We start from the raw sequence: 27,725 nt of genomic DNA on the forward strand, positions 1-27,725 counted from the left end.
CTGGCCTGATGCGGGACCTTGAGCAAGTCACTGGACCTCTCTGGGCCTCAGTTGCCCCTTCCGTCAAGTGGACTTGATAAAAATCTCCGTTGCTGGCTGCTTGTCAGTACGGGAACATCCTCCTTGGAGGCAGGTCCCACCCTGACTTTCCCCCCTCACCCTGGTCGGGCCTGTTGCAGTCTGTCCTGTCAACTGTCGTTGTCCGGGAGCGGGAGCCCAGGGGTGTGGAGGGCTGGCGATGAGCCCCTTTAGCTTGCACCCCCTCCCCTGCCCTCAGGCAGCTGAGTGCGATCTCAGCTGAAGGCGACCGCCCTGGCAAGATGTCCACCAGGAAGCGATTCGGTGGGGAGAAGAAGGGGGCAGAGGTGTCTCCCCCACAGTCCGCCAGCCCTACTGAGCGACTGATCCAGGTGGAGACGGCGGAGACTGGCACGGTAAGACCGACATGGTGGAGGTGGCACAGTGGGGAGACCCGGGGACGGATGAGCTGGGGAGAGTTGAGACGTGTGGGGCAGGGTTCCTCTTGTTGGGACAGATAATAAAAATAATGATGGCATTTGTTAAGCGCTTACTCTTGGCCAGGCTTTATTCTAAGCGCTGGGGGGATACACGGTAATCAGGTTGTCCCACATGGGGCTCACCGTCTTAATCCCTGTTTTACAGATGAGGTCACTGAGGCACAGAGAAGTGACTTGCCCAGATAATAACAATAATAATAATAATGATGGCATTTATTAAGCGCTTACTATGTGCAAAGCACTGTTCTAAGAACTGGGGAGGTTACAAGGTGATCAGGTTGTCCCACGGGGGGCTCACAGTCTTAATCCCCATTTGACAGATGAGTTAACTGAGGCACAGAGAAGTTAAGTGACTAGTCCAGAGTCGCACAGCTGCAAATGGCGGAGCTGGGATTAGAATCTGTGACCTTTGATTCCCAAGCCCGTGCTCTTTCCACTGAGCCACGCTGCTTCAATTGTCCCGGGTGGAACTTACCCCTCCCAACCGCCGCTCTCTCCATTTCCATAAAGCCATCTGAAAGCCCACCTCCTCCAGGGGTCCTTCCTGATTAATTTCCAGCACCCCAAAACTGCCTTCACGTCCCACCCGAGCCCATTTACTTTTTTCTCATTCACTCCTTTATCCCTCAGTTTCACCCATACCAATGCTATTAATAATGATGATATTTGTTAAGCGCTTAACGTGTGCCAGGCACCGTACTAAGCTCTGGGGTGGATACAAGCAAATCGAGTTGGATACAATCCCTCTTCCATGTGGGGCTCAATCCCCATTTTACAGATGAGGTACCTGAGGCCCAGAGAAGTGAAGTGACTCGCCTAAGGTCACAGACTGGACAAGTCGGGATTAGAACCCATGACCCTCTGACTCCCAGGGCTGTGTTCTATCCAGTACGCCAAGCTGCTTCTTGACTGTGCCATATTACCAGGCTCCTTGTGTTCCCACTGTTTCTAAGCCACTTGTGTCTGCCAGTGAGGAGTGATTTTTTTTCGCGTCTTCTGGGCAGGGACAGTGGGGTGGGCGAGGCTTTCGGGGCTAGATGGGAGTCATCTTGTCCATTCCCCTGCCTGCAGACTGCATGTCCCTTTACCTTTCTTTCTTTTCCCTGGAACTGGTTCGAGGGAGAAGGGACGGGGCCGCCCACGTCCCACCGTAGGAGAGGTCAGACAGATGGGGTCCCTGCGTTATGCCGGGGCTGTGGGGCTCGCACGCTGGAGAAGGGGCAGGTAACGGTGAGTGGGTGATGGCCCACTGTGTTTAACTGTTCGGCAGGTGAAGTTTGTGGTGTTCCTGCAATATGCCAGAGCCGTAGGAATCTGGTTGTCCGCCCTGGTCTGCGTTCTACACCTTGGCCAGAACGCAGCGTCTATGGGGGCCAACATCTGGCTCAGCGACTGGACCAGCGAGCCTGTGGTCAACGGGAGCCAGAGTAACACCCGCCTGCGGGTTGGCGTCTATGCATCCCTGGGGCTGCTGCAGGGTGAGGGGGAGACCCGGGGACCCCGTCACCCTAGTCTGCCTGCCGGCCACAGGAGTTGGGGTCGGGCCTGAGGAGGTGGGGTGACAGCCCAGGGGACAGGGGGTTCTCGGTGCCGGGGGACTGGGGGATAGGGAGACCTGAGAAAGGCTGGGGCCCCCCATCTGAGTGGGTCTGTTTTGGTGCCTGTTTGTGGGTATGGACAGGTTTGCTGGTGATGCTGTCGTCGTTGACGCTGGCCCTGGGTGGGATCCGGGCCGCCCGCACCCTGCACGCCCAGCTGCTGGCAAATAAGATGCGGACGCCCCAGTCCTTCTATGACACGACGCCCCTCGGCCGCATCATCAACCGCTTCTCCAAGGACGTCTATGTCATCGATGAGGTGATCCCATCTACGCTGCTCGTGTTCCTCGGCACCTTATTCTCCTCCGTCTCCACCATGGTCATCATCGTGGCCAGCACGCCGCTCTTTGCCGTCGTCGTGGTGCCCCTCGCTATCTTCTACTTCTTCGTTCAGGTGACTACCCAGGCTTCCTTCAAGGGGTCCCGTCCCCCCAGGCGGCTGGAAGCTGGGGCGGCGGAGGCGTTGCCCTCCCCTGAGGGGGGGGTAGCTGGGCAGCTTAGATGCCGGTAACCGCCACCGTCCTATCCTCCCGTCCACTCCCGTCGTCCCTGACTCCGCTTCCCCAGCCTGGCCGCCCCACCGTCAACCTTCCCCGGGTCCCCGCGCCGCTCAGCCTCGCCTCGCGGTCGGCCCCGGGGGTCCGGGCCGCCCTCACTGTCTCCTGGGCTGGGCGGGGCAGCGGTTCTACGTGGCCACGTCAAGACAGCTGAAGCGTCTGGAGTCCGTGAGCCGCTCGCCCATCTACTCACACTTCTCCGAGACCCTCACGGGCACCAGCGTCATCCGTGCTTTTGGGCGGGGCCCCTTCTTCGTGGCCATCAACGATGCCAAGGTGGATGCCAACCAACGCAGCTACTACCCAGGGATCATTGCCAACAGGCGAGTCCCTCCTCCTCCCTCACCTCCCCTCTTGTCCAACCCTCTACTTACCCTCAGCAGAAGCCGGCCCAGTTAAGACAGTTACCACCCTGAGGGTAGGGACCGTGTCCCGACTTTCTGTTGGACTCTCCCAGGTGCTTCCAAACCATTTATTGATTGATTGGTTCGGAAAGGGTCCCCAGAGTGTCATCTCCCACCCGCCTCCAGTTCCGTTCCTCCTCCACCCCCACCCCCGGCAGCCACTGACCCCGTCTGTCCCGTGCAGGTGGTTGGGCATCCTCGTGGAGTTTGTCGCAAACTGCGTGGTGCTCTTCGCCGCTCTCTTCGCTGTGATTGGGAAGAAGAGTCTGAATCCTGGGCTGGTGGGCCTGTCAGTGTCCTACGCTCTGCAGGTCCGCAAGAAGGGCCGGCCTGGGACTTGGGGGTGGGCCCTCCCGCCAACCCACCGACGTAAATGCGCGGCCACGGGGATCCGGGCGCTGCCCTCGCGTGCCCCTGGCACACCCTTGCCTGCCCCCGACCCACCCCGACACGCTCACGAGCGCGGGTTTACTGTCCCACGCCCAGAGACGTGACCTGGGCACTTGCACAGGCGTGCCCCCGCGCAGTCCCCAAGGGTGGCATCGGCTCTTTCTGTAAATGCAAATTTGCACGGGCCCCTCCCTCAGCCGCACCCAGAGCAGTAAAGAGAGGAACTGCTCCCATAACCTCCCTGTTCCAGCTGCTACCACCACCACCACCACCCAAGAAGGGGGAGAGGTATTGTGTTGCCCTTCCCTCTCCCACGCATGCCCCCTGGCACCGTCCCTCAGCCAAAGGTCTCTTGTGACAAGGCCCCAGAAGGGGTACGCCGTGGGTCAGCAGGGGTGCTGACTCTGTCCAGCCCTCAGGACCCCGAGTAGGATCCCAGCTGAGAAGCAGCATGATTTAGTGGACTTTTAGACCGTGAGCCCACTGTTGGGTAGGGACTGTCTCTATATGTTGCCAATTTGTACTTCCCAAGCGCTTAGTACAGTGCTCTGCACATAGTAAGCGCTCAATAAATACGATTGATGATGATGATGAAAGGGCCTGGGAATCAGAGGACCTGAATTCTGATTCCGGCTCTGCCACTCGTCTGCTGTGTGACCTTGTCCAAGTCACTTCACCGTGGCTCAGTGGAAAGTGTTGCCAATTTGTACTTCCCAAGCGCTTAGTACAGTGCTCTGCACACAGTAAGCGCCCAATAAATACAACTGAATGAATGAATGAATGAAAGAGCACCGGCTTTGGAGTCAGAGGTCAGGGGTTCAAACCCCGGCTCCGCCAACTGTGTGACTTTGGGCAAGTCGCTTAATAATAATAAATAATAATAATGACGGCATTTGTTAAGCGCTTACTATGTGCAAAGCACTGTTCTAAGCGCTGGGGGGATACAAGGTGATCAGGTTGTCCCACGTGGGGCTCACAGTCTTAATCCCCATTTGACAGATGAGGGAACTGGGGCTCAGAGAAGTTAAGTGACTTGCCCAAGGTCACACAGCTGACATGTGGTGGAGCCGGGATTCGAACCCATGACCTCTGACTCCAAAGCCCGGGCTCTTTCCATTGAGCCACGCTGCTTCAACTTAACTTCTCTGTGCCTCAGTTACCTCATCTGTAAAATGGGGATTAATACGGTGAGCCCCACGTGGGCCAACCGGATCACCTTGTAACCTCCCCAGCGCTTAGAACAGTGCTTGGCACATAGTAAGCGCTTAATAAATGCCATTATTATTATTATTATTATTTCTCTGTGTTTTAGTTACCTCCTCTGTAAATAGGGATAAAGACTGAGAGCCCTATGTAGGACAGGGATTGTGTCCGAATTGATTATCCTGTATTCACCTCAGTGCTTAGTACAATGCCTGGCACATAGGAAGCACTTAAATGCTATTTTAAAAAAAATCCATGCCGCCGTGCCCCTCTGCTCCCTCTGACACATCACTCTGACGCTAGCCTCTGTGTGGACAGACCAGGCAGGAATGGGGAATTGGGGCATTCCCACCCGGGCAGGGGTCCAAATTGGGTTTGCCTGTGGACGTGTACAGCAGAGTCCTGGCGAACGCATGCTCTCAGGGTCCAGGGCTGAAGTTTTGGGCAAATACATGCTCCTGGGGAGGAGGTGGGAACACGGTGCCGGCTCGCGGCACTTCGAGGCATCAGCTCGAGGTTCCCGGTGATGCTCCGCCGCCCCACGGGTACCGGGACCCCCCCAGCCTGTGTCCCTGGGATTGTGACTCCTGTGTTCCTCCACAGGTAACCTTGTCTCTGAACTGGTTGGTGAGGATGAGCTCCGACCTGGAGTCCAACATTGTAGCAGTGGAAAGAATCAAAGAATATTCAGAAACTGAGACCGAGGTGGGCTGTGGGGGGCAGGTGGAGGGGGGTGGTGGTAGGGTGTGTTTGTGTGTATGAGAGAGAGAGAGACAGACAGAGACAAGCCCATTCATTCATTCAAATGTATTTAATGAGCTCTTACTGTGTGCAGAGCACTGTACTAAGCGCTTGGAAAGTACAAGTTGGCAACTTATAGAGACGGTTCCTACCTAACAGGCTCACAGTCTAGAAGGTGTGCTCTGCACTTAGTAAGCGCTTAAAAAATGCCATTATTATTATTAGAAGGGGGAGACAGACAACATAACAAACCATGTGGACAGGTGTCAAGTCGTCAGAAAAAATAGAATTAAAGCTAGATGCACATCATTAACAAAATAAATAGAATAGTAAATATGTGCAAGTAAAATAAATGGAGTAATAAAGCTGTACAAATGTAAATACAGGTGCTGTGGGGAGGGGAAGGAGGTAGGGCGGGGGGGATGGGGAGGAGGAGAGGAAAAAGGGGGCTCAGTCGGGAAGGCCTCTTGGAGGAGGTGAGCTCTCAGTAGGGCATTGAAGGGAGGAAGAGAGCTAGCTTGGAGGATGTGCGGAGGGAGGGCATTCCGGGCCAGGGGGAGGACGTGGGCCGGGGGTCGACGGCGGGACGGGCGAGAACGAGGCACGGTGAGGAGGTTAGCGGCGGCAGAGGAGCGGAAGGTGCGCGCTGGGCTGGAGAAGGAGAGAAGGGAGGTGAGATAGGAGGGGGCGAGGTGATGGACAGCCTTGAAGCCGGGGGTGAGAAGTTTTTGCTTGATGCGTAGATGCCCAGGAGGGTGGAATGGAGAAAGCGGGTTCTCTTCAGGAGGAACGGGGGTGCGGGCTCAAGGGAAGCAGGGATCCAGCCGGGGAATGTGCGAGGGACAGGGGATCCCCTCAGAGCTGGATCAGAGTGCATTGGGACCCCCAGCTTCCGTCTCCTGCAGCACCATTTTGTGCTTCCCTCCCTCCAGGCCCCTTGGGTCCTTGAGAAGAGCCGCCCGCCGGCGGGCTGGCCACAGAAGGGCGAGGTGGAGTTTATGAACTACTCCGTGCGCTACCGAAAGGGGCTGGATCTGGTGCTGAAAGGCCTCAGCTTGCGGGTGAAAGGCGGCGAGAAGGTAGTTGGCGGGAGAGACCGCCCGCGAGAACACCCAGGGGGTGGGTGCCCCATCCTTGAGTTCCCGGTGAACGTGCAATCCGGGTCTGGAATCTGCCCTGCTCCAACCCCCTCCCGCCACCAACTCTGCCTCTTCCAGGTTGGGATTGTGGGCCGCACCGGAGCCGGGAAGTCCTCCATGACCCTCAGCCTCTTCAGGATCCTCGAAGCGGCTGCCGGCGAGATCCGGATCGACGGGATAAAAATATCGGACATTGGCCTGCATGACCTGCGCTCTGCCCTGACTATCATCCCTCAGGTGATCCCCCCCACCCGGGGTGGGGGGCTGGGGCCGGGGAGATTGGGAAGTCGGATTATAGTTCACCAGGGTGAGGTTCAGTGCTGTTGTGCGGAGTTTGGGTCAGAATTTGAATGCTCCTGACCTGGGGACAGGGCGTGGCAAAATAAACACTGAAATAATATAGTCAGTAAATTTGAAAATCAAGAAGAGGTGTGGCCTAGTAGGGTGGGGTATCAGGAGACCTGGGTTTGAATCCCCGCTTCACCGCTTGCCCGCAGTTTGACCTTGAGCAAGTCACTTCACCTCTCTGCGCTTCATTTCCCTCATCAGTAAAATGGGGGTTAAATACTTGTTCTTCCTCCCCTTTGGACCGCAAGACGTAATAATAGTAATCATAATCAGTTGTATTTATTGAGCACTTACTGTGTGCAGAGCACTATACTAAGCGCTTGGGAGAGCACGGTAGAACAGAGTTGGAGGACATCTTCCCGACCCACGGCAAGCATGAAGTCTAGAGGGGGAGACAGACGTGCATCTAAAAAAAATGTTATGAATATATCAATCAATCAATCGTATTTATTGAGTGCTTACTGTGTGCACAGCACTGTACTAAGCGCTTGGGAAGTGCAAGTTGGCAACATATAGAGACGGTCCCTACCCAACAGTGGGCTCACAGTCTAGAAGGGGGAGACAGAGAACAAAACCAAACATATTAACAAAAGAAAATAAATAGAATAGATATGTACAAGTAAAATAAATAAATAAATAGAGTAATAAATATGTACAAACATATATACGTATATACAGGTGCTGTGGGGAAGGGAAGGCGGTAAGGCGGGTAAGGAGGTAAGAATATATACCACATGAGACTTTTACCCTTTTACCCTCCTACCCTTTTAGACCCCCCCCCCCCCCCCCCCCCTTTTAGACTGTGAGCCCACTGTTGGGTAGGGACTGTCTCTATATGTTGCCAATTTGTACTTCCCAAGCGCTTAGTACAGTGCTCTGCACATAGTAAGCGCTCAATAAATACGATTGATGATGATGATGATGAGTAAATAAAGGGTGCAAATCCTAGTCTAAAGGTGACGCAGAAGGGAGTTGGAGAGGAGGAAACGAGGGCTTAATTATTCATTCATTCATTCATTCAATTGTATTTATTGAGCGCTTACTGTGTGCAGAGCACTGTACTAAGCGCTTGGGAAGTACAAGTTGTGAATAATTAGGGAAGACCACTTGAAAGAGGTGTGGTTTTAAGGTGGGGAGAGTGAATGTTAGTTGGATGTGAAGAGGGACGGGGGAGTTCCAGCCCAGAGACAGGACGTGGGTGAGGGGTCAGTGGCGAGAGAGACGAGATCGAGACACCGTGAGTAGGTTGGCTCTAGCGGAATGGAGTTTGTGGGCTGGTTGTATGAGGAAATTAAGGAGGTAAGATAGGAGAGGGCAAGGTGATTGAGCGTTTTAAAATTTACTGGAAGGAATTTCTGTTAGATGTGGAGGTTCTTGGGGAGTGGGGAAATGCGGACTGAATGGTTTTGTAGAAAAATAATCTGGGCAGCAGAGTGAAGGATGGACTGAAATGGGGAGAGACAGGAGGCGGGGAAGTCAGCACGGAGGCCGACGCAGGTGGGGGAGAATAAATTCTTGGATTAACATGGTAGCATTTTGGATGGAGAGGAAAGGGTCGATTGTATCGATGTGAAGGTTGAACCAACGGGATTTGGTGACAGATAATACAGTAATAATAATAACAGCATTTATTAAGCGCCGACTGTGTCGAGCATCGTGCTCAGGGCTGGGGTGGGTAAAAGAGAACCATTATTATTGCTGCTGTTTGTATTTTATCAATAAATAACAAACTGGAACTTGCTGTGCTCCCTCCTCACTTCTCCCTCCTAAATGAACTGGGAGGCTCAGTCTCTTTATTTTCTGTCTCTTCCTTCTGATCCCAGCCACCCACCTTGCTTGGCCTGTCTCTCTCTGTTCCCGGGATGGGGGCGGGTGGGGGGCGATTGCGCACCCCTACCCCTTTACTGTTCGCCGCCTCTGTCTGGAAACCTCTCAGACTCTGACTTTCATTTTTTGGCTTTGCCGCTTATCTGTGCTTTGCCGACTGGATAGTTTTGACTCCGGTGAGCTGCTGCCTGCAGTTTCTTTGTGAAGGCGACTTTGGAAGGCCAGGAGCTGCTGAATGGAGATTAAATAGCGGGAGGCCGGGAGACTTGGTTGCAGAGCAGATGGCCCAGGCTGGGGGGAGAGGGAGTTGGGTTTTCTTGCTTGTCTGCCTCAGCCCAGGCTGAGGGGCAGTGGGTTTGGGGCTGCTTGCTTGTTTGCCACACCGAGTGGGGTGGTGCCCGGGGAGCTTTCTGCCCCCCTCTCACCGCAAGCCCCCTGAAGCCCCTGCCTTCCCCTTTGCCCTGGCAGGACCCCATCCTGTTCTCGGGGTCCCTGAGGATGAATGTGGACCCATCGGGGCAGTATCCCGAGGCAGAAATCTGGCAAGCTCTGGAGCTGTCGCACCTGAAGAAGTTCGTCAGCAGCCAGCCTGAAGGGCTGGAGTTCGAGTGCTCGGAGGGAGGAGAGAACCTCAGGTACCACCCACCGTCCCCGTCCCCCCCTTCTAGACTGTGAGCCCACTGTTGGGTAGGGACCATCTCTATATGTTGCCAATTTGTACTTCCCAAGCGCTTAGTACAGTGCTCTGCACACAGTAAGCGCTCAATAAATACGACTGAATGAATGAATGACACAGGCAGTTTATTCCCCTGGCTGTCTCTCCCAGCCCCCAGGTGGGCGGGGCCCAGGCCTCTCACGAGGTATCCTGGGGTCTCAGGGACAGCAGGCTGCAGCCGTACTACGGTCCTCAGCCCATCCCTCCTGCCCTCCCCCGCAGGCTGATGTTTCCAGTCCGGGCGGGGGCCGTGGGCCGCTCTCTTCCCTCGCCCGCTAGCCCCAACTCTGTGGGCCCCACAGCCTCCAACTCACTTCTGTCTTTCACCCAGAGATTGGGGGAGGCTGGGGCAGAGTTGGGGAGAGGCTCCCGGAGGCCGTTAGCACCGCAGACTAACTGACCGGACCTTGGCGGGGGCAGCACGTGTGGGCCGCCCTGTCTCTGGGCGTCCTGACCCTCCACTGTGTTCCCAGTGTGGGTCAGCGGCAGCTGGTCTGCTTGGCCCGAGCCCTGCTGCGCAAGAGCCGAATCCTGATCTTGGACGAGGCCACGGCCGCCGTCGACCTGGACACCGACGACCTCATCCAGGGGACCATCCGCACGCAGTTCGCCGAGTCCACGGTGCTGACCATCGCTCACAGGCTCAACACCATAATGGACTACACCAGGTACCCGCCGTCTGGGGCCGGTCCCCACAACCGCCCACCCTGCCGCCGCCCGTGTCCCCCCCCCCGCCCCTGCAGGCTCCATCCCCGACCCCAGCGCAGGTCAGAGGTGGCGGTCACTTATCAGGAAGGGCCCTGCTGGGGACAGCATCGTGTGTGCCAGGCTGTGCCAGTTACGGCGTGGGCGGCCACGGCCGGCTCTGGAGGGGTGCGGGGGGGGCTCCCAATGCAGGTGCCGCTCATCACGGGTCCGGCTCCCAGCTGCTACCCGTAGCCGCCCCGTGCCATCCACATTAGACATCAGTACCCCCTGACCCCAGGCCCCTTCCTTGGAAATAATTCAGACCCGGCAAGGGACGGAAGCTGGGACAAGCCCCTCTCCCATCCTGCTAGGTCTTGGGGGTGGTCATCTGTGGGGAGGGGGTCGATGACGGAAGAACTGGGCCGCGGAGCCCAGAGGAGGAGGCCGACGGAGATCCGCCTCCCTCCCACCTGCAGGGTCCTGGTCCTGGACGCGGGGCGGGTGGCGGAGTTCGATACACCAGCGACTCTCCTCGCGGCCAGAGGCATCTTCTACGACATGGCCAGGGACGCTGGGCTGGCCTGAGCCGGGGCCGGCCGGCCCCCCCCTTCGGAGAGGATCCGCAGCCTGGAGCCGCGTCGTGCCGGGCCCCGCTGCCCCAGGGTCGTCAGCGAAGAGGAAATTCCACGGCGGGACTGAAAGGATCTTGGCCGTGATTTTCCACGTTTCTGAGATTTTTCTTTGCCTGAGGTATTTTTAATAGATGTTTTTTCTTTCGAGCCAGAAAGACGCCGTGCGAGCTAGTTGGGGAGCTCACGCTGCGGACGGGTCACTGCTGAAATAAAGACTTTGAGAACCACGAACCCGCTGCTTTCCCTTCTGCCTGGGCGTTGAACTGAGGTGACCCTTCCTCCCTCCAGGGAACATTGCCCTTAGCTTCTCTCTCCTCCTCCCCACCTCCATCCCCTCTCTTCTCCTTCCCCTTCCCCTTTTTCTCCCCTTCTCTTCTCCCATCCCCGTCTTCCTAACTTCCAGAAGCCTTGAGAACCCTGACAAGCTCCCCAATTCCACCAGCCCCCTCCAAGTGGCTTGTTTCAGACAGGCTTGGCTTACAGAATCTGGATCATTCGCCTGCCCGGCCTTCCTTTCCCACCCTGGGGGATGCAGATCTGGGTGATCAGCCAGCTCCACCTGCTCCCTCTTGCCCTCCCTCAGCGAGGAGCTGCTGCTTCTGGGCCTCTGAGAACAGGCGCTTAGAACAGTGCTTTGCACATAGTAAGCGCTTAATAAATGCCATTAAAAAAAAAAAAAAAAACAGGCCTGAGACCTGCCAGCTGCAGCAAATTCAGTTGGTGCCCGTGGCAGGGACGTTCTCGATGGCATCCGCTTGTCCTGGCCAAAGCGGCGAAGTCCAAGGGATGCTGTCAGTCAGTCAGTCATATTGTTTGAGCACTTAATAATGATAATAATAATGGCATTTATTAAACGCTTACTATGTGCCAAGCACTGTTCTAAGCACTGGGGAGGTTACAAGGTGATCAGATTGTCCCACGAGGGGCTCACAGTCTTCATCCCCATTTTACAGGTGAGGGAACTGAGGCACAGGGGAGTTAAGTGACTTGCCTGAAGTCACACAGCTGACAAGTGTCAGAGCCGGGATTTGAACCCATGACCGTTGACTCCAAAGCCCAGCACTTTAGAACGGTGCTTTGCACATACTAAGCGCTTAATAAATGCCATCATTATTATTACTATTTTCCACTGAGCCACACTGCTTCTCTGTGTGCAGAGCACTGTACTGAACACTTGGGAGGGTACAGTATAACAATGCGGCAGACACATTCCCACAATGAGCTTAAATTCTCAAGTGAAGCAGCGTGGCTTAGTGGCCCAAAGCCCAAAGCATGGGCTTTGGAGTCAGAGGTCATGGGTTCGAATCTCGGCTCCACCACATGTCTTCTGTGTGACCTTGCGCAAGTCACTTCTCGGAGCCTCAGTTTCCTCATCTGTAAAATGGGGATGAAGACTGTGAGCCCCACGTGGGACAACCTGATCACCTTGTATCCCCCCCCCAGCGCTTAGAACAGTGCCTTGCACATAGTAAACGCTTAACCAACGCCATCATTATTAAATTCTAAGAACCGGCTAGACTGGCCGGCTGCCTGCCCATTCATTCAATCGTATTTATTGAGCGCTTACTGTGTGCAGAGCACTGTAGTAGGCGCTTGGGAAGTCCAAGTTGGCAACATATAGAGACGGCCCCTAGCCAACAGCGGGCTCACAGTCTAGAAGTGAAGCAGCGTGGCTCAGTGGAAAGAGCACGGGCTTTGGAGTCAGAGGTCATGGGTTCGAATCTCAGCTCCGCCACATGTCTGCTGTGTGACCTTGGGCAAGTCACTTAACTTCTCTGAGCCTCAGTTACCTCATCTGTAAAATGGGGATTAAGACTGTGAGCCCCACGTGGGACAACCTGATCACCTTGTATTTCCCCAGCGCTTAGAACAGTGCTTTGCACATAGTAAGCGCTTAACAAATGCCATTATTATTATTATTATTAGAAGTCATCAACAATTGGTCTGCCTTCCAAACAGACCATGTCGGGTTTGTGGTGGCCAAATGGGGAGCTAGCCTAGTTGCCCCCGGGCGGGGAGACAGGCCACCTGGCACTGGCCGCTTGGCGCCTGTAAGGGACGGGAAAGACCCCAGGCTGTGGCTGTGGGCCAGGTGGTGGCCAGATGGCTGATTTTCCTCAGCTTCCAGCTGGACCGCTGGCTGATAGTTGGGTGAGGACTTTCCCCTGAGAGTGACACACAGACTTCCACCTCTGCCGAAGGAAGGGCGGCAGCCCAGAAACCCACCAACCCGCTCCCTTCCCGCTCCAGCTGGCCGGCCCCGCCGGCAAAACTCCAGCTCCGACTGTGGCTCCGGGCCCCGCCGGCAGCCGGGAAAAACCCGACCTCGGTCTATCGAACGCGAGCAGCTCCACGAGACAAAAACCCAGAGAGTCGCCCGAGGTGATGGGTTACTATTTAATTCAATTAATGTTTGTTAGAATAACCGGTCAGTACGGCGCGGGGGCCTAAGGCCCCTTCGTTCTACGCTTTATGCCCACGGGGAATTCATGCTCCGCTAAGTGGGGGGATTTACGGTTAACAAAATTAAAAAAAATCCAGGCAGTTTTCAGTTATCCAAAGCATACAAAAATATTCCTCTGGATGCATAGATTAGGCCTTTTAGACTGGTCTACAAGCAGTGGTGTTCCCCCCGAATCTAGTTTAAGGTGCGTTTCAACACCGGGCCCGTCTCCGGGCTGGGACCTCAGCAACCTTTCTCCCTCCTCCACCCTCTACTTCGGTGCTGGGCTGGAAATTGGGGGAATGGCAATGGGCTCTGACAAGCCCTCCCAGCCCCGGGCAGTGCCTGGTCGGCGGGGTCGGAGAAGAGCCTCTGCCGGGAGTGGTATCCGCGCGTCGACAGCTTGCGCACACCTGGCCGCACTGTCCCCGTAACACTGCTTTACCACAGTTAAGAAGGTAAGTTTCTTTGGAAACCATAGGCACTACAGGAAGATAAATGCTTCTCTAAGACGGCAGGACGGCGGTCGGCGGCTGGAGCGGCGGGCGCCGGAGGCTCAGCTGCTCGCCCGTGTGTGGGATGCTGATGGCGCTTCCGGTGGCCCACGGACACTTTGGACAAAGATGCCACGCCGGGCACGAGCCCCGGTGCTTCTCGGGCTACGCAGTGAGTTTCCTGCGCTCGCCTGCTGCAGGATTTGGAGCCTGGGTGGGGGCATCCCAGCCCCCGCTCCCTAAAACATCGGAAGACAGGAAGGCCGGGGGAGCCGAAGGGGTCTCTGGCCCCCGGAGGCGAAACGGAGCTGGCGGTGACAGGCCCTGGGATCTGACAGTTGCATAGAAATGTAATTTCAAACTCACCTCTGCCTCCGGGCCGGGGACGGTCGTGCCGGCGGACCGGTTTCTGACCACGGCCTTTGCGGGGGGTGGCGCGGGGCAGAGGTTCTGACGTGGCGTTCAGGGTTTGTGCTCCTTTGGCTTAGGCAGCGATGGCCCCAATTGTGGGTGTGTGTGAGAGATGGAGGAAGATAAATATATATATATAGACAGAGGACACGCCGAACGGCTTTTTTTTGTCGGTATGAATGCGACCTCTAGTGGGTACCGGCTCAGGGGGAAAAGCAGTCTTGCGGGATAGCCAGCCAACCAGGAATATGTTTGGAAGGAAAAAGGAGAGGGAAGAGGGAACCTACTTTGGTTACCAGCCTATTTACAATTAGTGTATGTTATCCTAGTGTTAAATACCTTTAACCTGAGAAACAGTGAACTACACGTTCTAAGCAACCTCCCAGCTGCAGTCCTGGGCGGAAGCCGTCTGTCGGGGACCTCGCGTTCCTCCTCCTCTGCCCTTCCTGGGCCAGGCGCCCGCGCTCCAGAGATCTCCGTCGGGCCCGACAGCTCAGTCACTGGCAGGGCCGTGCCCGCCTCCGTGCGCGAGAGGGAGGGGAGGAGTGGCCAAGTCTTCCCAGGGACCAAGAAGCAGATCGCTTCTCCGAAAAGTCCTCTGGTCGCTGGTACCGACAGAGTGGACACCGCCCGTGGGCGGGACTGAGGATTGGAAAGGCCAACCACGCCTTTCCATCCCGAGCTTTCCCGAAGCCCGGAGGGGCTGCGCTCTCAGCTGGCCGCACCCCTGTGGGCCGTCAGTAGGTCAGTTTGGACGCTCTCCTGTTGTAACAAGGTCGTTCTGTCAGGGTGGAGGCTGCGTTCCTGAGCAGGAAGTTGCTATCGCTTAGCGTCAGGACCAGTTCCAGCTCCTGAAAGTCCTGGAGGCGGGCAACATCTTTGTCCTTTAAAAGAAAAACGAAAAAAAACCAGAATCCACTCATTACTGCTGCTAGGCCAGCGCTGGCTAGAAAAGGAGAAAGAGATTTCCACTTTTTCAGGTGGGGGAATAGCGGGCAGAAGATGACAAGGAGCCTAGAAACAGGTGAGGACGGGAACGGAGGCTGAGGGCGAATGGGATCAGGGCCTCACCCAGGTGGGTTCATCAGAGACAAGGGGCAGGCTAAGCTCTTCTTTGCCCACAACAGGAAGGGGTCTGGACCAAGATGCAGACGCTCACTGTTAAAAGCCCACGAGGGGCCAAGGATTTGGGGGTCTGCCGCAGCCCGGGGCCTGCCCTCCCTCTCCAGGCCCGCGATGAGACTAATCAATCGGAGGAGCTGGTTTAGGAGCCCGCCCTTGGACCGTTTTGCATGCCGGTTTTCCTGTTCTGGGGTTTGCCCCAAATTCTCCAGGATCTGTGGGATTCCTTTAACTACAGAACGCTCTGAAAGCAGGTGAGATGACTCGTACCGCAATCTGGGAGGCGCCAGGCAAAGGACACACTGACAACCACACGCCCAGCTCTGCTCTCTGACCTTCCTTAACAGGGTGTTGGGTAATTTTCTGATCTTCTCCACGTGTTCCGGGCTAACTCCCAGTTCCCTGCAGCTCACTCGGAGCAACTCCTGGTAGGTGAGTTCTTGTCGATCCAGTTCGATTTCGATGAAGTCGTTCTCTCGAAGGGATGGGTTTTGAATCCGCACTTTGAGGACCAGCTCTATTGAAACAAGGTGACATTTCCAAGTGAACTGCCAGCAGTAAGTCCCGGACCGATTCCAAATCTGTCCGGAGCTACCTGCTTTGGGCCGACATCACCTCCAGTCGATTCCCATGCCCCTTAGGCCTGGACTCCAAACAAAACAAACTGGTGTCCGGCCCCGCTGCTAAGCTTGGGGTACGAGGGTCAGCCGGTGACCTCGAGCCAAAGCCTCTCTTGCACAGGGTAATGTGGGGCGCTGGCCGTTATCCAGTAATTTGGTTTGTCGGGGTGATTGAAAATCCAGGACAGAACTCCCACTCTCCTGAGGGACTGCTGGGAAGTGGGGACAGGTCATGTAATCGCTCTCATTTTTTTGCTTTGTGGTGTGCCTACTTGAGGCAAAAAGACAGGGGTGACTACGGCACTGCCTCAGATTTGGTCAGATTCTGGCCCCACTGGAAAGCAAGTGTGGGTAACGTAAGGAAGGACCAAAGCCACTGCATGGAGTTTGGTAACCGGTGAGGAAAAGATTGGTTTCAGGGGTTTCTTAGACAGGGAGCCCTATGTGGGGCAGGCTGTTCCCAAATAATAATAATAATAATAATGATGGCATTTATTACGCGCCTACTAAGTGCAAAGCACTGTTCTAAGCGCTGGGGAGGTTACAAGGTGATCGGGTTGTCCCACAGGAGGCTCACAGTATTAATCCCCATTTTACAGTTGAGGTCACTGAGGTCCAGAGAAGTTAAGTGACTTGCCCAAAGTCCCACAGCTGACAATTGGCAGAGCAGGGATTTGAACCCATGACCTCTGACTCCAAAGCCCGGGCTCTTTCCACTGAGCCACGCTGCTGCTTGTATCTTGTATCTCCTCCAGTGTGTTGTATAGTGTATGGCACTCGGTGGTAATTACTGAGTGTACTAAGCACTTGAGAGAGTGCATTATAACAATAATCAGACACGTTCCCTGCCCACATGGGGCTGACAGTCTAGAAGGGGAGACAGACATTAATAAATAAATTACAGATATGTACGTAAGTGCTGTGGGGCTGGGAGGGGGGGTGAATAAAGGGAGCAAGTCAGGGTGATGCAGGGAGAAGAGGAAACGAGGGCTGTCAGGGAAGGCTTCTTGGTGGAGATGTGGTCTCAATAAGGCTTTGAAGTGGGGAGAGTGTCTCAGTCTGTCGGATATGAGGAGGCAGGACGTGGGCGAGAGGTTGGCAGCGAGAGCGCTGAGTTCGAGGTACAGTTAGAAGGTTAGCATTAGAGGAGCCAAGTACGTGGGCTGGGTTGTAGCAGGAGAGTGGCGAAGTGAGGCAGGAGAGGCCAAGGTGATTGAATGCTTTACAGCCAAGAGTGAGGAGTTTCTCTGCGATGCTGAGGTGGACTGGAGGCTCTTAAGGAGCAGGGAAACCTGGCCTGATGTTTCTGCAGAAAAATGATCTGGGAAGCAGAGCGAAGCGTGGACTGGAAGGGGGAAAGACAGGAGGCAAGGGGATCACCAAGATCCTTCTACACTTTAGGCTCATTGTGGACAGGGAATGTGTCTGTTTACTGTTGTACTGTACTCTCCTAAGGGCTTAGCACAGTGCCCTGGACACAGTATGTGCCCAATAAATGACTGAATGAATCAGTGAATCATCAAGAAGTCTGATAAGTAATCAAGGCGGGATAAAACAAGTGATTGGATTAATGTGGTAGCCATTTTGAGGAAAGGGCAGATTTTAGTGCATAACAAATACCTTAATTATTATAAGATTGGGTGTGGTGGGCAGGTCCCGGGCAGTTGTGTGGACCTTGTGTGGACCGGGGTGCCCTTTTGGCTCCTAAGGCCTAGTTGTTGTGTGCATCAGAAGACTGTACAGGTTAATTCTGTTTTCCTGGAGTGTGGCAGCCCTGCCGCAGTTGGGCGGTGGCGAGAGCTGGCGAGAGCGCTGCCCACTCGGGGGTTTACCTTGCACGTTGAACGGAAAGGTTCCCGTGAAGAAGAACGGCTGAAAGGTCGGCGGGGGGCCCACGGATGGGCCGTTGTGTGACTCCATGGGCACCGGTGGCTTCGGGGGGATGGGGGAGAACAGGGGGCAGGTGTGACCCGACAGGGGTTGGCACCCGGGGCTGGGCTTTGTGCTTTCCGGCATCCTTTGGGGAACGGGTGGGGTGGAGGGGGTGGGGGGAGCCGTGGGGGAGACGGAGGGAGTAGGGACGGCTCCATTCTGGGCCAGGGGCAAAGAGGCCCGGGTACCCGGGAACGCCCCTGGGCGGGGAATCTCGGCCCCCGCAGGGGGGGACGCGGAGGGGCCCCCACTCTGGATTTGGGCCGTCGCTCCCTCTGGCGAGGCTGAGGCTGCTGTATAAGTGAACGGGAAAGGGGGGTTGGCCAGATAGCTGGGGATGAAAGGTAATTCTGATTCTCTCTTCAGCTCCAGGGTGGCGGCGGTTTCGGTGTCTTCCACTACAAAAGGGGGGAAAAGGGCCCGTTAGGAAACAGATGCGTGGTGTGGAGCTGGTTTTCCCACCACCGTTTCCACTCTGGGGTCAACCGGCCAAGGAACGGGCTACCCCGGTGTTGGGAAAACGACCAAACCCAACGGGCCGCTTGGCCCAGGCAGAAGCTACCACCCCGAGGATTCGTTGAAACGAGCTGTTTGGGGAAACGCGGGTTACTGTCGCAGCCCCTGCCACGCCTGCTCCCAGAGGCCCACCTGTTGGCTTTGTGTCCATCCCTGGAATGGGAGAAACTCTGGCTTTGGGTCACCCCGGCTCAGGTGGCTCCAAAACGTCCCCTCAGTCACCGCACTTCCCAGGTGGTGGGGAAAGGGGGAACTGGGAAGGGTCGGGTTTTACCTCCCAGAATCTTCCTGATGTCTCCTCTGGACGTCAGCTGGGCCGGCCGCTCCCCCTTGACGGTGAGAATCTCTCTGTCGGCCCCCGAGAGGAGCAGGTAGGAGACCACCTGGCCGTGGTTGCGTTTGCAGGCCCAATGCAGGCAGGTCCTGTGCCGCGGGGGGAAAACCGGTGACTCGATTCCGCTCGGGGCCGGAGGATGAGTCAAATCTCCGAGGCACAGGGCGGGACCCCGCCCGGCGGCCCAAACCCGGCTTCTCCCAAAGTGAGAAAGTTGGGATGTTCAATCCCATTCCTGCCCCCTGTACAATTTCTCATCCTTTACGTCTTAGCCCCGTGACAGTGTGCGTCCTATGCGTCAGTGCCGCCTACGGGGAAAATCGAATTGCCTGAATCCCCTTCTCAGTGGCTGCATTTGGGCCTTTTGGCAAAGCTACTTTGGTCTGCAGCGGATGTTTTTTGCTTTACAGTTCACATAAAGACTTTGCTTGCTGACCAGGTCTTTTATTTAAAAAAAAAAATCACTTCAAGGAGAGAGGCTGATTCAGATATTTCCTTCCACAAGCGCGCTTCTATCTGATGGTTATATTTGTTCCTTTCCCAGGGCTGAGCCCAGTGTTTGGGGCAGAGAAAGCGCGTAATGCCATAACTATTAGGCTATCCTTAAAAGCCCAACGGGCACACTGTTTTCTAGGTTCCAAGAGAGACGGGATTTAGAGCCGATTTCCCATCTCTGATCCCCTTCCGGCGCGGGTGCCTGTTTTTTCCCCGCTTCTTGAGGGCAGGAATCGTATCTGTTCACTCCATCGTGCTCGCCCTGGTTCTTGATACAGTGCTCTGCGCATGGTATGCACACAATCAACACCGTTGGTTGACTGCCATGCAGACACAAGCAGGCAGACCAATGCACTGCCCAGCTTAAATGCTCTACTGGGCGGGAGTACAATAAAGCGGACACGGGAAGAGCACAGCCAACAAAGCGATGCACACTTCCCTCCCCGACGGTTAATTCAGCCTGATGGATAATCATCTACGTGTCATCATTTACAGCCCGGAAATTTCCAGTCCGGCCCCCAGCACCGCCGAAGCCAGTCTCCCGGACCCACAGGTAATATTTCCAGTTTCCCCGGGTTCCATCCACCTTCCTTCTTAATAATCCAAATGTGCACCTCAGGTCGGGTCTAGAGCTACTGTGGGAACCATGAATTTGAAGCGTGACTCTCAGCTTTTTAAATTCCTAGCTGCAGTAGCATATTAGTGCTGAGGCCCAAGGTGGCAGGGGGCCGGAAGGGAGGAAAGGGGGAACTGGTCCTGCCCTAGAGGAATTGAGGGATGCTCAAAAGTAGTGTTCCTCATCTTTCCACCCTCTGCACTGTCCCCCTGCCCACCTAGGCACTTGGGTATTTCCCTCCTTCCTTCCCCCGCCTCCCGTTCCCATAAAACGGTCATCCATATCTTTTCATTCAATTGCTTCCTCTTCTGTAGTTTTTGATGGTAGCTCCTTGAGGGCAGGGATCATTCTAATTCTGTGGCTGTCTCCCAAGGGCTCAGTACAGTGCTCGGCACACATTAGGCCCTTCTGATTGATTGAAACCAACGCATTTGCAGCTGTTATACCCCCGGGGTTGGTGGTAAATTCAACTGAAGTCGCTTCTTCCACACTGTATGGTGCAGTGTGTGTTTTGGCTTGAACCTTGTCGGGAATCCAGGAACTTCCAGCCACACGCCTGTCCGGAAGGAACGCCATGCGATGCTGGAAGAAACGTCTGGGCACACATCACCACGAGTTTCCCTTAATGCCGAGAACCCAACCTCCGCACTTCGGAGAACCGGGTATGCTTGAACCGAACAATCAAACGGTAGCACTGAATGAGCGTCTGCAGTGTACACGGCACTGTATTGAGCACTTGGGAATGTTTCATTTTCCCATCCTCTATATTAAGTTTAAAATTGGGCCTTCCGTATCGATGTATTTATGGAAAAACTGTCCCCCAAGACTACCAAAGCTAGTGCTAAGCGCAAGCTACCACTTGTATGTAACGGGGCAACGGATGAGGAAGAGGTCTGAGGTTTCTGCTCAGTTATGGCAGAAATCTCTTGTGGGCAAGAATGCATCTCTTCCTTCTTTTGGGCCTTACCAGGTGCTTGGTACAGTGCACTAAATCCAGTGGTTGTGCTCAATATACAGTGTTTGCTTAAAACAACGCGACTTGGATTTTAACCTAAATGTTTGTTTTAATAATAACCGCGGTATTTAAGCGCTTACGACGTGCCAAGCATCAGGCTAAGCTCTGGGGTAGATACAAGGTCATCGGGTCGGATGGAGTCCCTGCCCCTCACAGGGCTCACAGTTTAAGGAGGAGGGAGAGCAGGTATTGAATCCCCATTTTACAGACGAGGAAAGTGAAGCCCAGGGAAGTTACTGACTTGCCTAAGGTCGCACAGGAGGCAAGTGGCGGAGCCAGGATTACAATCCAGGCCCCCGGATTTCCAGGCCCGTGGTCCGTCCATTAGGCTGCCCTGCTTCATCAGGGTACCTCAGTTCTTGGACAGGGAGTGAAACCCCATTAATAATATATTTTAGGAACGGGAGGGAGAAGGGGTATAATGATTACAGAGTGAGTTTTCTCATCCGGGGAAATAAACTCTATTATTCTCACTTGAATAATCTTTAAGGTCGGGTGGGATGGGAAAGGGCTAGGAATTCCCCGCTATTGAGGAACTCTCCGGGAAATGGGCTAGTGATGAAGGGTTATCGCTGATGGGAGAAGACACGGTGGCTTTAATTGAGCAGGACCACGGTAACGTTCATGAGATTATCCATTTAAATCATATTTTCAAAGGAAACACATGAGGATTTTGCCAGTACGTGACTGGACGCGGCAGTGACGCTGGGAGATGGGATTGTGGTACAAATTCCAGGAGCCCCTAGATGGGGAAGGACGTCTGTCTCGCAGCCAGAGCGGCTTATCCCGCCTATTCCGCACAGCACCTTGAACCGGTAAGTCGCCTGAACCGGATGAGGATTGGGAGAATTCCAAACAGGTCGAATAGCCCTGGAAAACTCAAATCTGTTAAAAATCAAATTCTGATTCGTTCCGCTTGAAAGCGGTTTAGTTGGCGAGGAGAAAGCTTTCTTGCTAATCAATCACTCATTTATTGAATGAGTGATTCATTTATTTATCAAATAATTAATAAATTAAATAATTTATAAATCTAAAAATTAAATAATTAAATAAATAATTGATAAATAATGTTTATTAGATAATTTATTACTCATTTATTAAACAATTCAATTTATTGAATTGAATTGTTGGGTGCAAAGCATTATACTAAGTGCTTAAGAGAGTACAATAGAGTTGGTAGGCGTGTTCCCTGCCCACAATGAACTTACAGTCTAGAGGGGGAGACGGGCCTTCGTAGGAAAAAATTAAATTACGGATATATGCATAAATGCTGTGCGGTGAAGGGAAGGTGCAAATCCAACTGCAAGGGTGATCCAAGAGGGAGCGGAAGAAGAGGGACTGAGGACTTGGAGGAGATTTGTTTTTCATAAAGCAAAAGAAATGATCTCCCACTATGTCCACAGCGTGTAAGCATGTGCTGACTGCATGCAGAGCACTCCTTTGGGTGTAACAATGCTCAGAGCACTGGACTGGATGACTATAATAGTAATAATAATAATAATGGCATTTATTAAGCGCTTACTATGTGCAAAGCACTGTTCTAAGCGCTGGGGAGGTTCATCATTTCATCATTTCATCATTATTATTGTTAGCAGTAGTAAGTGCTTACCAAATACCATCATCATCATAACCTTGTATCTACACAGTGCTTGGCCCCTAGTAAGCGCTTACCAAATATCATAATAACAATAATAATGGCATTTATTAAGCACTTACTATGTGCAAAGCACTGTCCGAAGCGCTGGGGAGGTTACAAGGTGACCAAGTTGTCCCACGGGGGGCTCACAGTCTTAATCCCCATTTTACAGATGAGGTAACTGAGACCCAGAGAAGTGAAGTGAGTTGCCCAAAGTCACACAGCTGACAATTGGCCGAGCAGGGATTTGAACCCATGACCTCTGACTCCAAAGCCCGGGTTCTTTCCACTGAGCCACGCTGCTTCTCGTGGCTCATCATAACCCTGTAGCTACACAGTGCTTGGCCCCTAGTAAGCCCTTACCAAATACCATCATAATTAATCATGATGATTATTACGAAGTGGCTTGCGCTGGGACGCACAGCAGACAAGTGGCGGAGGCGGGATTAGAACCCAGGTCCCCTGCTTCCCCAGCCCGGGCTCTTGGCACTCAGCCACGCTGCTTGCCTTCGTGGCTTAGGGAAGAAGCATGGCTCAGTGAAAAGAGCCCGGGCTTAGGAGTCAGAGGCCATGGGTTCAAATCCCAGCTCTGCCAATTGTCAGCTGTGGGACTTTGGGCAAGTCACTTCACTTTACCTCTAATTCTATTTGTTCTGACGACTTGACACCTGTCCACATTTTGTTTTGTCCTCTGTCTCCCCCTTCTAGACTGTGAGCCCGCTGTTGGGTAGGGACCGTCTCTATATGTTGCCAACTTGTACTTCCCAAGTGCTCAGTACAGTGTTCCGCACACAATAAGCGCTCAATAAGTGCAACTGAATGAATGAATGAACTTAACTTCTCTGGGCCTCAGTGACCTCATCTGTCAAATGACCAAAATTGGGTATTTTGGGCTTCTTATTTCTTCAACCCAGTTTTTTTTTTTTCAATGGCATTTACTCATTCATTCATTCATTCGATCGTATTTATTGAGCGCTTACTGTGTGCAGAGCACTGTCGTAAGTGCTTGGGAAGTACAAGTGCTCACTATGTGCAAAGCACTGTTCTAAGCAATGGAGAGGTTACACGGTGATCAGGTTGTCCCACGGGGGGCTCACAGTCTTAATCCCCATTCTACAGATGAGGTAACTGAGGCACAGAGAAGTGACTTGCCCAAAGTCACACAAGCTGACAATTGGCGGAGCTGGGATTTGAACCCATGACCTCTGACTCCAAGGCCCGTGCTCCTTCCACTGAGCCATGCTGCTTCTCTGTGTGACTTTGGGCAAGTCACTTAATTTCTCTGTGCCTCAGTTCCCTCATCTGTCAAATGGGGATGAAGACTGTGAGCCCCCCGTGGCCACCTGATCACCTTGTATCCCCCCCAGCGCTTAGAACAGTGCTTTGCACATAGTAAGCGCTTAACAAGTACCATCATTATTATTATATGTTACCAACTTGTACTTCCCAAGCACTTAGTACAGTGCTCTGCACACAATAAGCGCTCAGTAAATACAACTGAATGAATGAACGAATAGTCTTAACTTCTCTGGGCCTCAGTGACCTCATCTGTCAAATGGGGATGAAGACTGTGAGCCCCACATGGGACAACCTCATCACCTTGTATCCTCCCCAGCACTTAGAACAGTGCTTTGCACATAGTAAGCGCTTAACAAGTACCATCATTATTATTATATGTTGCCAACTTGTACTTCCCAAGCGCTATGCACACAGTAAGCGCTCACTACAACCGAATGAATGAATGAATGGACTTCTCTGGGCCTCAGTGACCTCATCTGTCAAATGGGGATTTCATTCATTCAATCGTACTGACTGAGCGCTTACTGTGTGCAGAGCACCGTACTAAGCGCTTGGGGAGTCCAAGTGCCCCACATGGGACAACCTGATCACCTTGTTAACCTCCCCAGCGCTTAGCACATAGTAAGCGCTTAACAAGTACCATCATTATTATTATATGTTGCCAACTTGTGCTTCCCAAGCGCTCCGCACACAGTAAGCGCTCACTACAACTGAATGAATGAATGAATGGACTTCTCTGGGCCTCAGTGACCTCATCTGTCAAATGGGGATTTCATTCATTCAGTCGTACTGATTGACCGCTTACTGTGTGCAGAGCACCGTACTAAGCGCTTGGGGAGTCCAAGTGCCCCACATGGGACAACGTGATCACCTTGTTAACCTCCCCAGCGCTTAGCACATAGTAAGCGCTTAACAAGTACCATCATTATTATTATATGTTGCCAACTTGTGCTTCCCAAGCGCTCCACACACAGTGAGTGCTCACTACAACTGAATGAATGAATGAATGAATGGACTTCTCTGGGCCTCAGTGACCTCATCTGTCAAATGGGGATTTCATTCATTCAGTCGTACTGATTGACCGCTTACTGTGTGCAGAGCACTGTACTAAGCACTTGGGGAGTCCAAGTGCATAACATGGGACAAACTGATCACCTTGTTAACCTCCCCAGTGCTTAGAACAGTGCTTTGCGCATAGTAAGCACTTAATCAATGCTGTCATTCTTATTATTATGAATGATTACTATCCCTTTGATTACTGTCACTTAATTTCTCTGTGCCTCAGTTACCTCATCTGTCAAATGGGGAGGAAGACTGTGAGCCCCCCGTGGGATAACCTGATCACCTTGTATCCCCCCAGTGCTTAGAACAGTGCTTCGCACATAGTAAGCGCTTAACAAGTACCATCATTATTATTATATGTTGCCAACTTGCACTTCCCAAGCGCTCTGCACACAGTAAGCGCTCACTACAACTGAATGAATGGCCTTCTCTGGGCCTCAGTGACCTCATCTGTCAAATGGGGATTTCATTCATTCAGTCGTATTGCTTGAGCGCATACTCCCCGTACTAAGCGCTTGGGGAGTCCAAGTGCCCAACATGGGACAACCTGATCACCTCGTTAACCTCCCCGGCGCTTAGAACAGTGCTTTGCGCATAGTAAGCGCTTAACAAGTACCATCATTATTATTATATGTTGCCAACTTGTGCTTCCCAAGCGCTCCACACACAGTAAGCGCTCAGCACACAGTAAGCACTCACTACAACCGAATGAATGAATGAATGGCCTTCTCTGGGCCTCAGTGAGCTCATCTGTCAAATGGGGATTTCATTCATTCAGTCGTATTGCTTGAGCGCTTACTCACCGTACTCAGCGCTTGGGGAGTCCAAGTGCCCCACATGGGACAACTTGATCACCTAGTTAACCTCCCTAGCGCTTAGAACAGTGCTTTGCACATAGTAAGTGCTTAACAAGTACCATCATTCTTATTATTATGAATGATTACCGTCCCTTCGGGTGGGTTTGCAAGACTCTCCCTGTTTTAGACTGTGAGCCCACTGTTGGGTAGGGACTGTCTCTATATGTTGCCAACTTGTACTTAGTACAGTGCTCTGCACATCTTACCTCCTTCCCTTCCCCACAGCACCTGTATATACGTATATATGTTTGTACATATTTATGACTCTATTTATTTTACTTGCACATATCTATTCTATTTATTTTATTTTGTTAGTATGTTTGGTTTTGTTCTCCGTCTCCCCCTTTTAGGCTGTGAGCCCACTGTTGGGTAGGGACTGCCTCTCTATGTTGCCAACTTGGACTTCCCAAGCGCTTAGTACAGTGCTCTGCACATCTTCCCTCCTTCCCTTCCCCACAGCACCTGTATATATGTATATATGTTTGTACATATTTATGACTCTTTATTTATTTATTTTACTTGTCCATATCTATTCTATTTTGTTAGTATGTTTGGTTTTGTCTCCCCCTTTTAGACTGTGAGCCCACTGGTGGGTAGGGACTGTCTCTCTATGTTGCCAACTTGGACTTCCCAAGCGCTTAGTACAGTGCTCTGCACATCTTCCCTCCTTCCCTTCCCCACAGCACCTGGATATATGTATATATGTTTGTACATATTTATGACTCTTTATTTATTTTACTTGTCCATATCTATTCTATTTTGTTAGTATGTTTGGTTTTGTCTCCCCCTTTTAGACTGTGAGCCCACTGGTGGGTAGGGACTGTCTCTCTATGTTGCCAACTTGGACTTCCCAAAGCGCTCAGTCCAGTGCTCTGCACATAGTAATTATTACATATTTATTACTCTATTATTTATTTATTTATTTATTTTGCTTGTACATTTCTATCCTATTTATTTTATTTTGTTGGTATGTTTGGTTCTGTTCTCTGTCTCCCCCTTTTAGACTGTGAGCCCACTGGTGGGTAGGGACTGTCTCTCTATGTTGCCAACTTGGACTTCCCAAAGCGCTCAGTCCAGTGCTCTGCACATAGTAATTATTACATATTTATTACTCTATTTATTTATTTTGCTTGTACATTTCTATCCTATTTATTTTATTTTGTTGGCATGTTTGGTTCTGTTCTCTGTCTCCCCCTTTTAGACTGTGAGCCCACTGGTGGGTAGGGGCTGTCTCTCTATGTTGCCAACTTGGACTTCCAAAGCGCTCAGTCCAGTGCTCTGCACATAGTAATTATTACATATTTATTACTCTATTTATTTATTTATTTTGCTTGTACATTTCTATCCTACTTATTTTATTTTGTTGGTATGTTTGGTTCTGTTCTCTGTCTCCCCCTTTTAGACTGTGAGCCCACTGATGGGTAGGGACTGTCTCTCTATGTTGCCAACTTGGACTTCCCAAAGCGCTCAGTCCAGTGCTCTGCACATAGTAATTATTACATATTTATTACTCTTTATTTATTTTGCTTGTACATTTCTATCCTATTTATTTTATTTTGTTGGTATGTTTGGTTCTGTTCTCTGTCTCCCCCTTTTAGACTGTGAGCCCACTGGTGGGTAGGGACTGTCTCTCTATGTTGCCAACTTGGACTTCCCAAAGCGCTCAGTCCAGTGCTCTGCACATAGTAATTATTACATACTTATTACTCTATTTATTTATTTATTTATTTCACTTGTACATTTCTATCCTACTTATTTTATTTTGTTGGTAGGTTTGGTTCTGTTCTCTGTCTCCCCCTTTTAGACTGTGAGCCCACTGGTGGGTAGGGACTGTCTCTCTGTGTTGCCAATTTGTACTTCCCAAGCGCTTAGTACGGTGCTCTGCACATAGTAAGCGCTCAATAAATACGACTGATGGATTGATTGATTGATGGATGGACTCACCAGCCATTGATCTCGTTCTGGGAGTTGACGCTGACCCCGCTCTCCACGAGGCTCCGCACCTGGAGGATGTCGCCGAGGGCGGCGGCCTCCCGGAGCCGCTCCTGCTGCTCCTTCTCCTCGGCCGGGGCCGTCATCCTCCGGCCGGCCCGGGGACCGCACAGGCCCCGAGG

General features: G+C 52.7%; 2 protein-coding genes and 1 long non-coding RNA gene across 3 annotated transcripts in view; 2 read left to right on the plus strand and 1 right to left on the minus strand.

Moving 5' to 3' along the window:
* Nucleotides 1–10,723, plus strand: part of ABCC3 (ATP binding cassette subfamily C member 3) — a 52,523-nt gene extending 41,800 nt beyond the window's left edge. Inside the window, exons 21-31 of the mRNA XM_038757334.1 lie at nucleotides 278–434; nucleotides 1,789–1,996; nucleotides 2,200–2,510; nucleotides 2,797–2,996; nucleotides 3,262–3,388; nucleotides 5,274–5,375; nucleotides 6,344–6,490; nucleotides 6,629–6,787; nucleotides 9,194–9,360; nucleotides 9,914–10,108; nucleotides 10,604–10,723. Coding sequence (XP_038613262.1) covers nucleotides 278–434; nucleotides 1,789–1,996; nucleotides 2,200–2,510; nucleotides 2,797–2,996; nucleotides 3,262–3,388; nucleotides 5,274–5,375; nucleotides 6,344–6,490; nucleotides 6,629–6,787; nucleotides 9,194–9,360; nucleotides 9,914–10,108; nucleotides 10,604–10,712 — 1,882 coding nt within the window. The 3' untranslated portion in view covers nucleotides 10,713–10,723. The remainder of the gene's footprint in view (nucleotides 1–277; nucleotides 435–1,788; nucleotides 1,997–2,199; nucleotides 2,511–2,796; nucleotides 2,997–3,261; nucleotides 3,389–5,273; nucleotides 5,376–6,343; nucleotides 6,491–6,628; nucleotides 6,788–9,193; nucleotides 9,361–9,913; nucleotides 10,109–10,603) is intronic.
* A 2,426-nt stretch (nucleotides 10,724–13,149) lies between these two features.
* Nucleotides 13,150–27,716, minus strand: ANKRD40 (ankyrin repeat domain 40). The gene is made up of 5 exons (XM_038757393.1): nucleotides 27,556–27,716; nucleotides 18,572–18,720; nucleotides 17,682–18,179; nucleotides 15,565–15,746; nucleotides 13,150–14,991 (listed from the first exon to the last, which is right to left on the minus strand). The coding sequence occupies exons 1-5, from the start codon at nucleotides 27,687–27,689 to the stop codon at nucleotides 14,845–14,847; spliced, it is 1,110 nt and encodes a 369-aa protein (XP_038613321.1). The 5' UTR covers nucleotides 27,690–27,716; the 3' UTR covers nucleotides 13,150–14,844.
* LOC119937768 lies at nucleotides 15,408–21,606 on the plus strand. The gene is made up of 5 exons (XR_005454206.1): nucleotides 15,408–15,483; nucleotides 15,577–15,661; nucleotides 19,622–19,679; nucleotides 20,281–20,404; nucleotides 21,415–21,606. It is a non-coding gene; the product is annotated as an uncharacterized LOC119937768 (long non-coding RNA).
* Nucleotides 27,717–27,725: the final 9 nt, after the last annotated feature.

Source organism: Tachyglossus aculeatus, chromosome 15 (genome assembly GCF_015852505.1).
Source record: "Tachyglossus aculeatus isolate mTacAcu1 chromosome 15, mTacAcu1.pri, whole genome shotgun sequence".
NCBI lineage: Eukaryota > Metazoa > Chordata > Mammalia > Monotremata > Tachyglossidae > Tachyglossus > Tachyglossus aculeatus.

Coding starts and splice junctions, on each gene's coding strand:
- ANKRD40 (XM_038757393.1), bottom strand. CDS start 27,689: ATGACGGCCCCGGCCGAGGAGAAGGAGCAGCAGGAGCGGCTCCGGGAG. Junction 18,721..27,555: donor CAGAACGAGATCAATGGCTG/GTGAGTCCATCC, acceptor CCCGCGGCACAG/GACCTGCCTGCATTGGGCCT. Junction 18,180..18,571: donor CATCAGGAAGATTCTGGGAG/GTAAAACCCGAC, acceptor CCCCTTTTGTAG/TGGAAGACACCGAAACCGCC.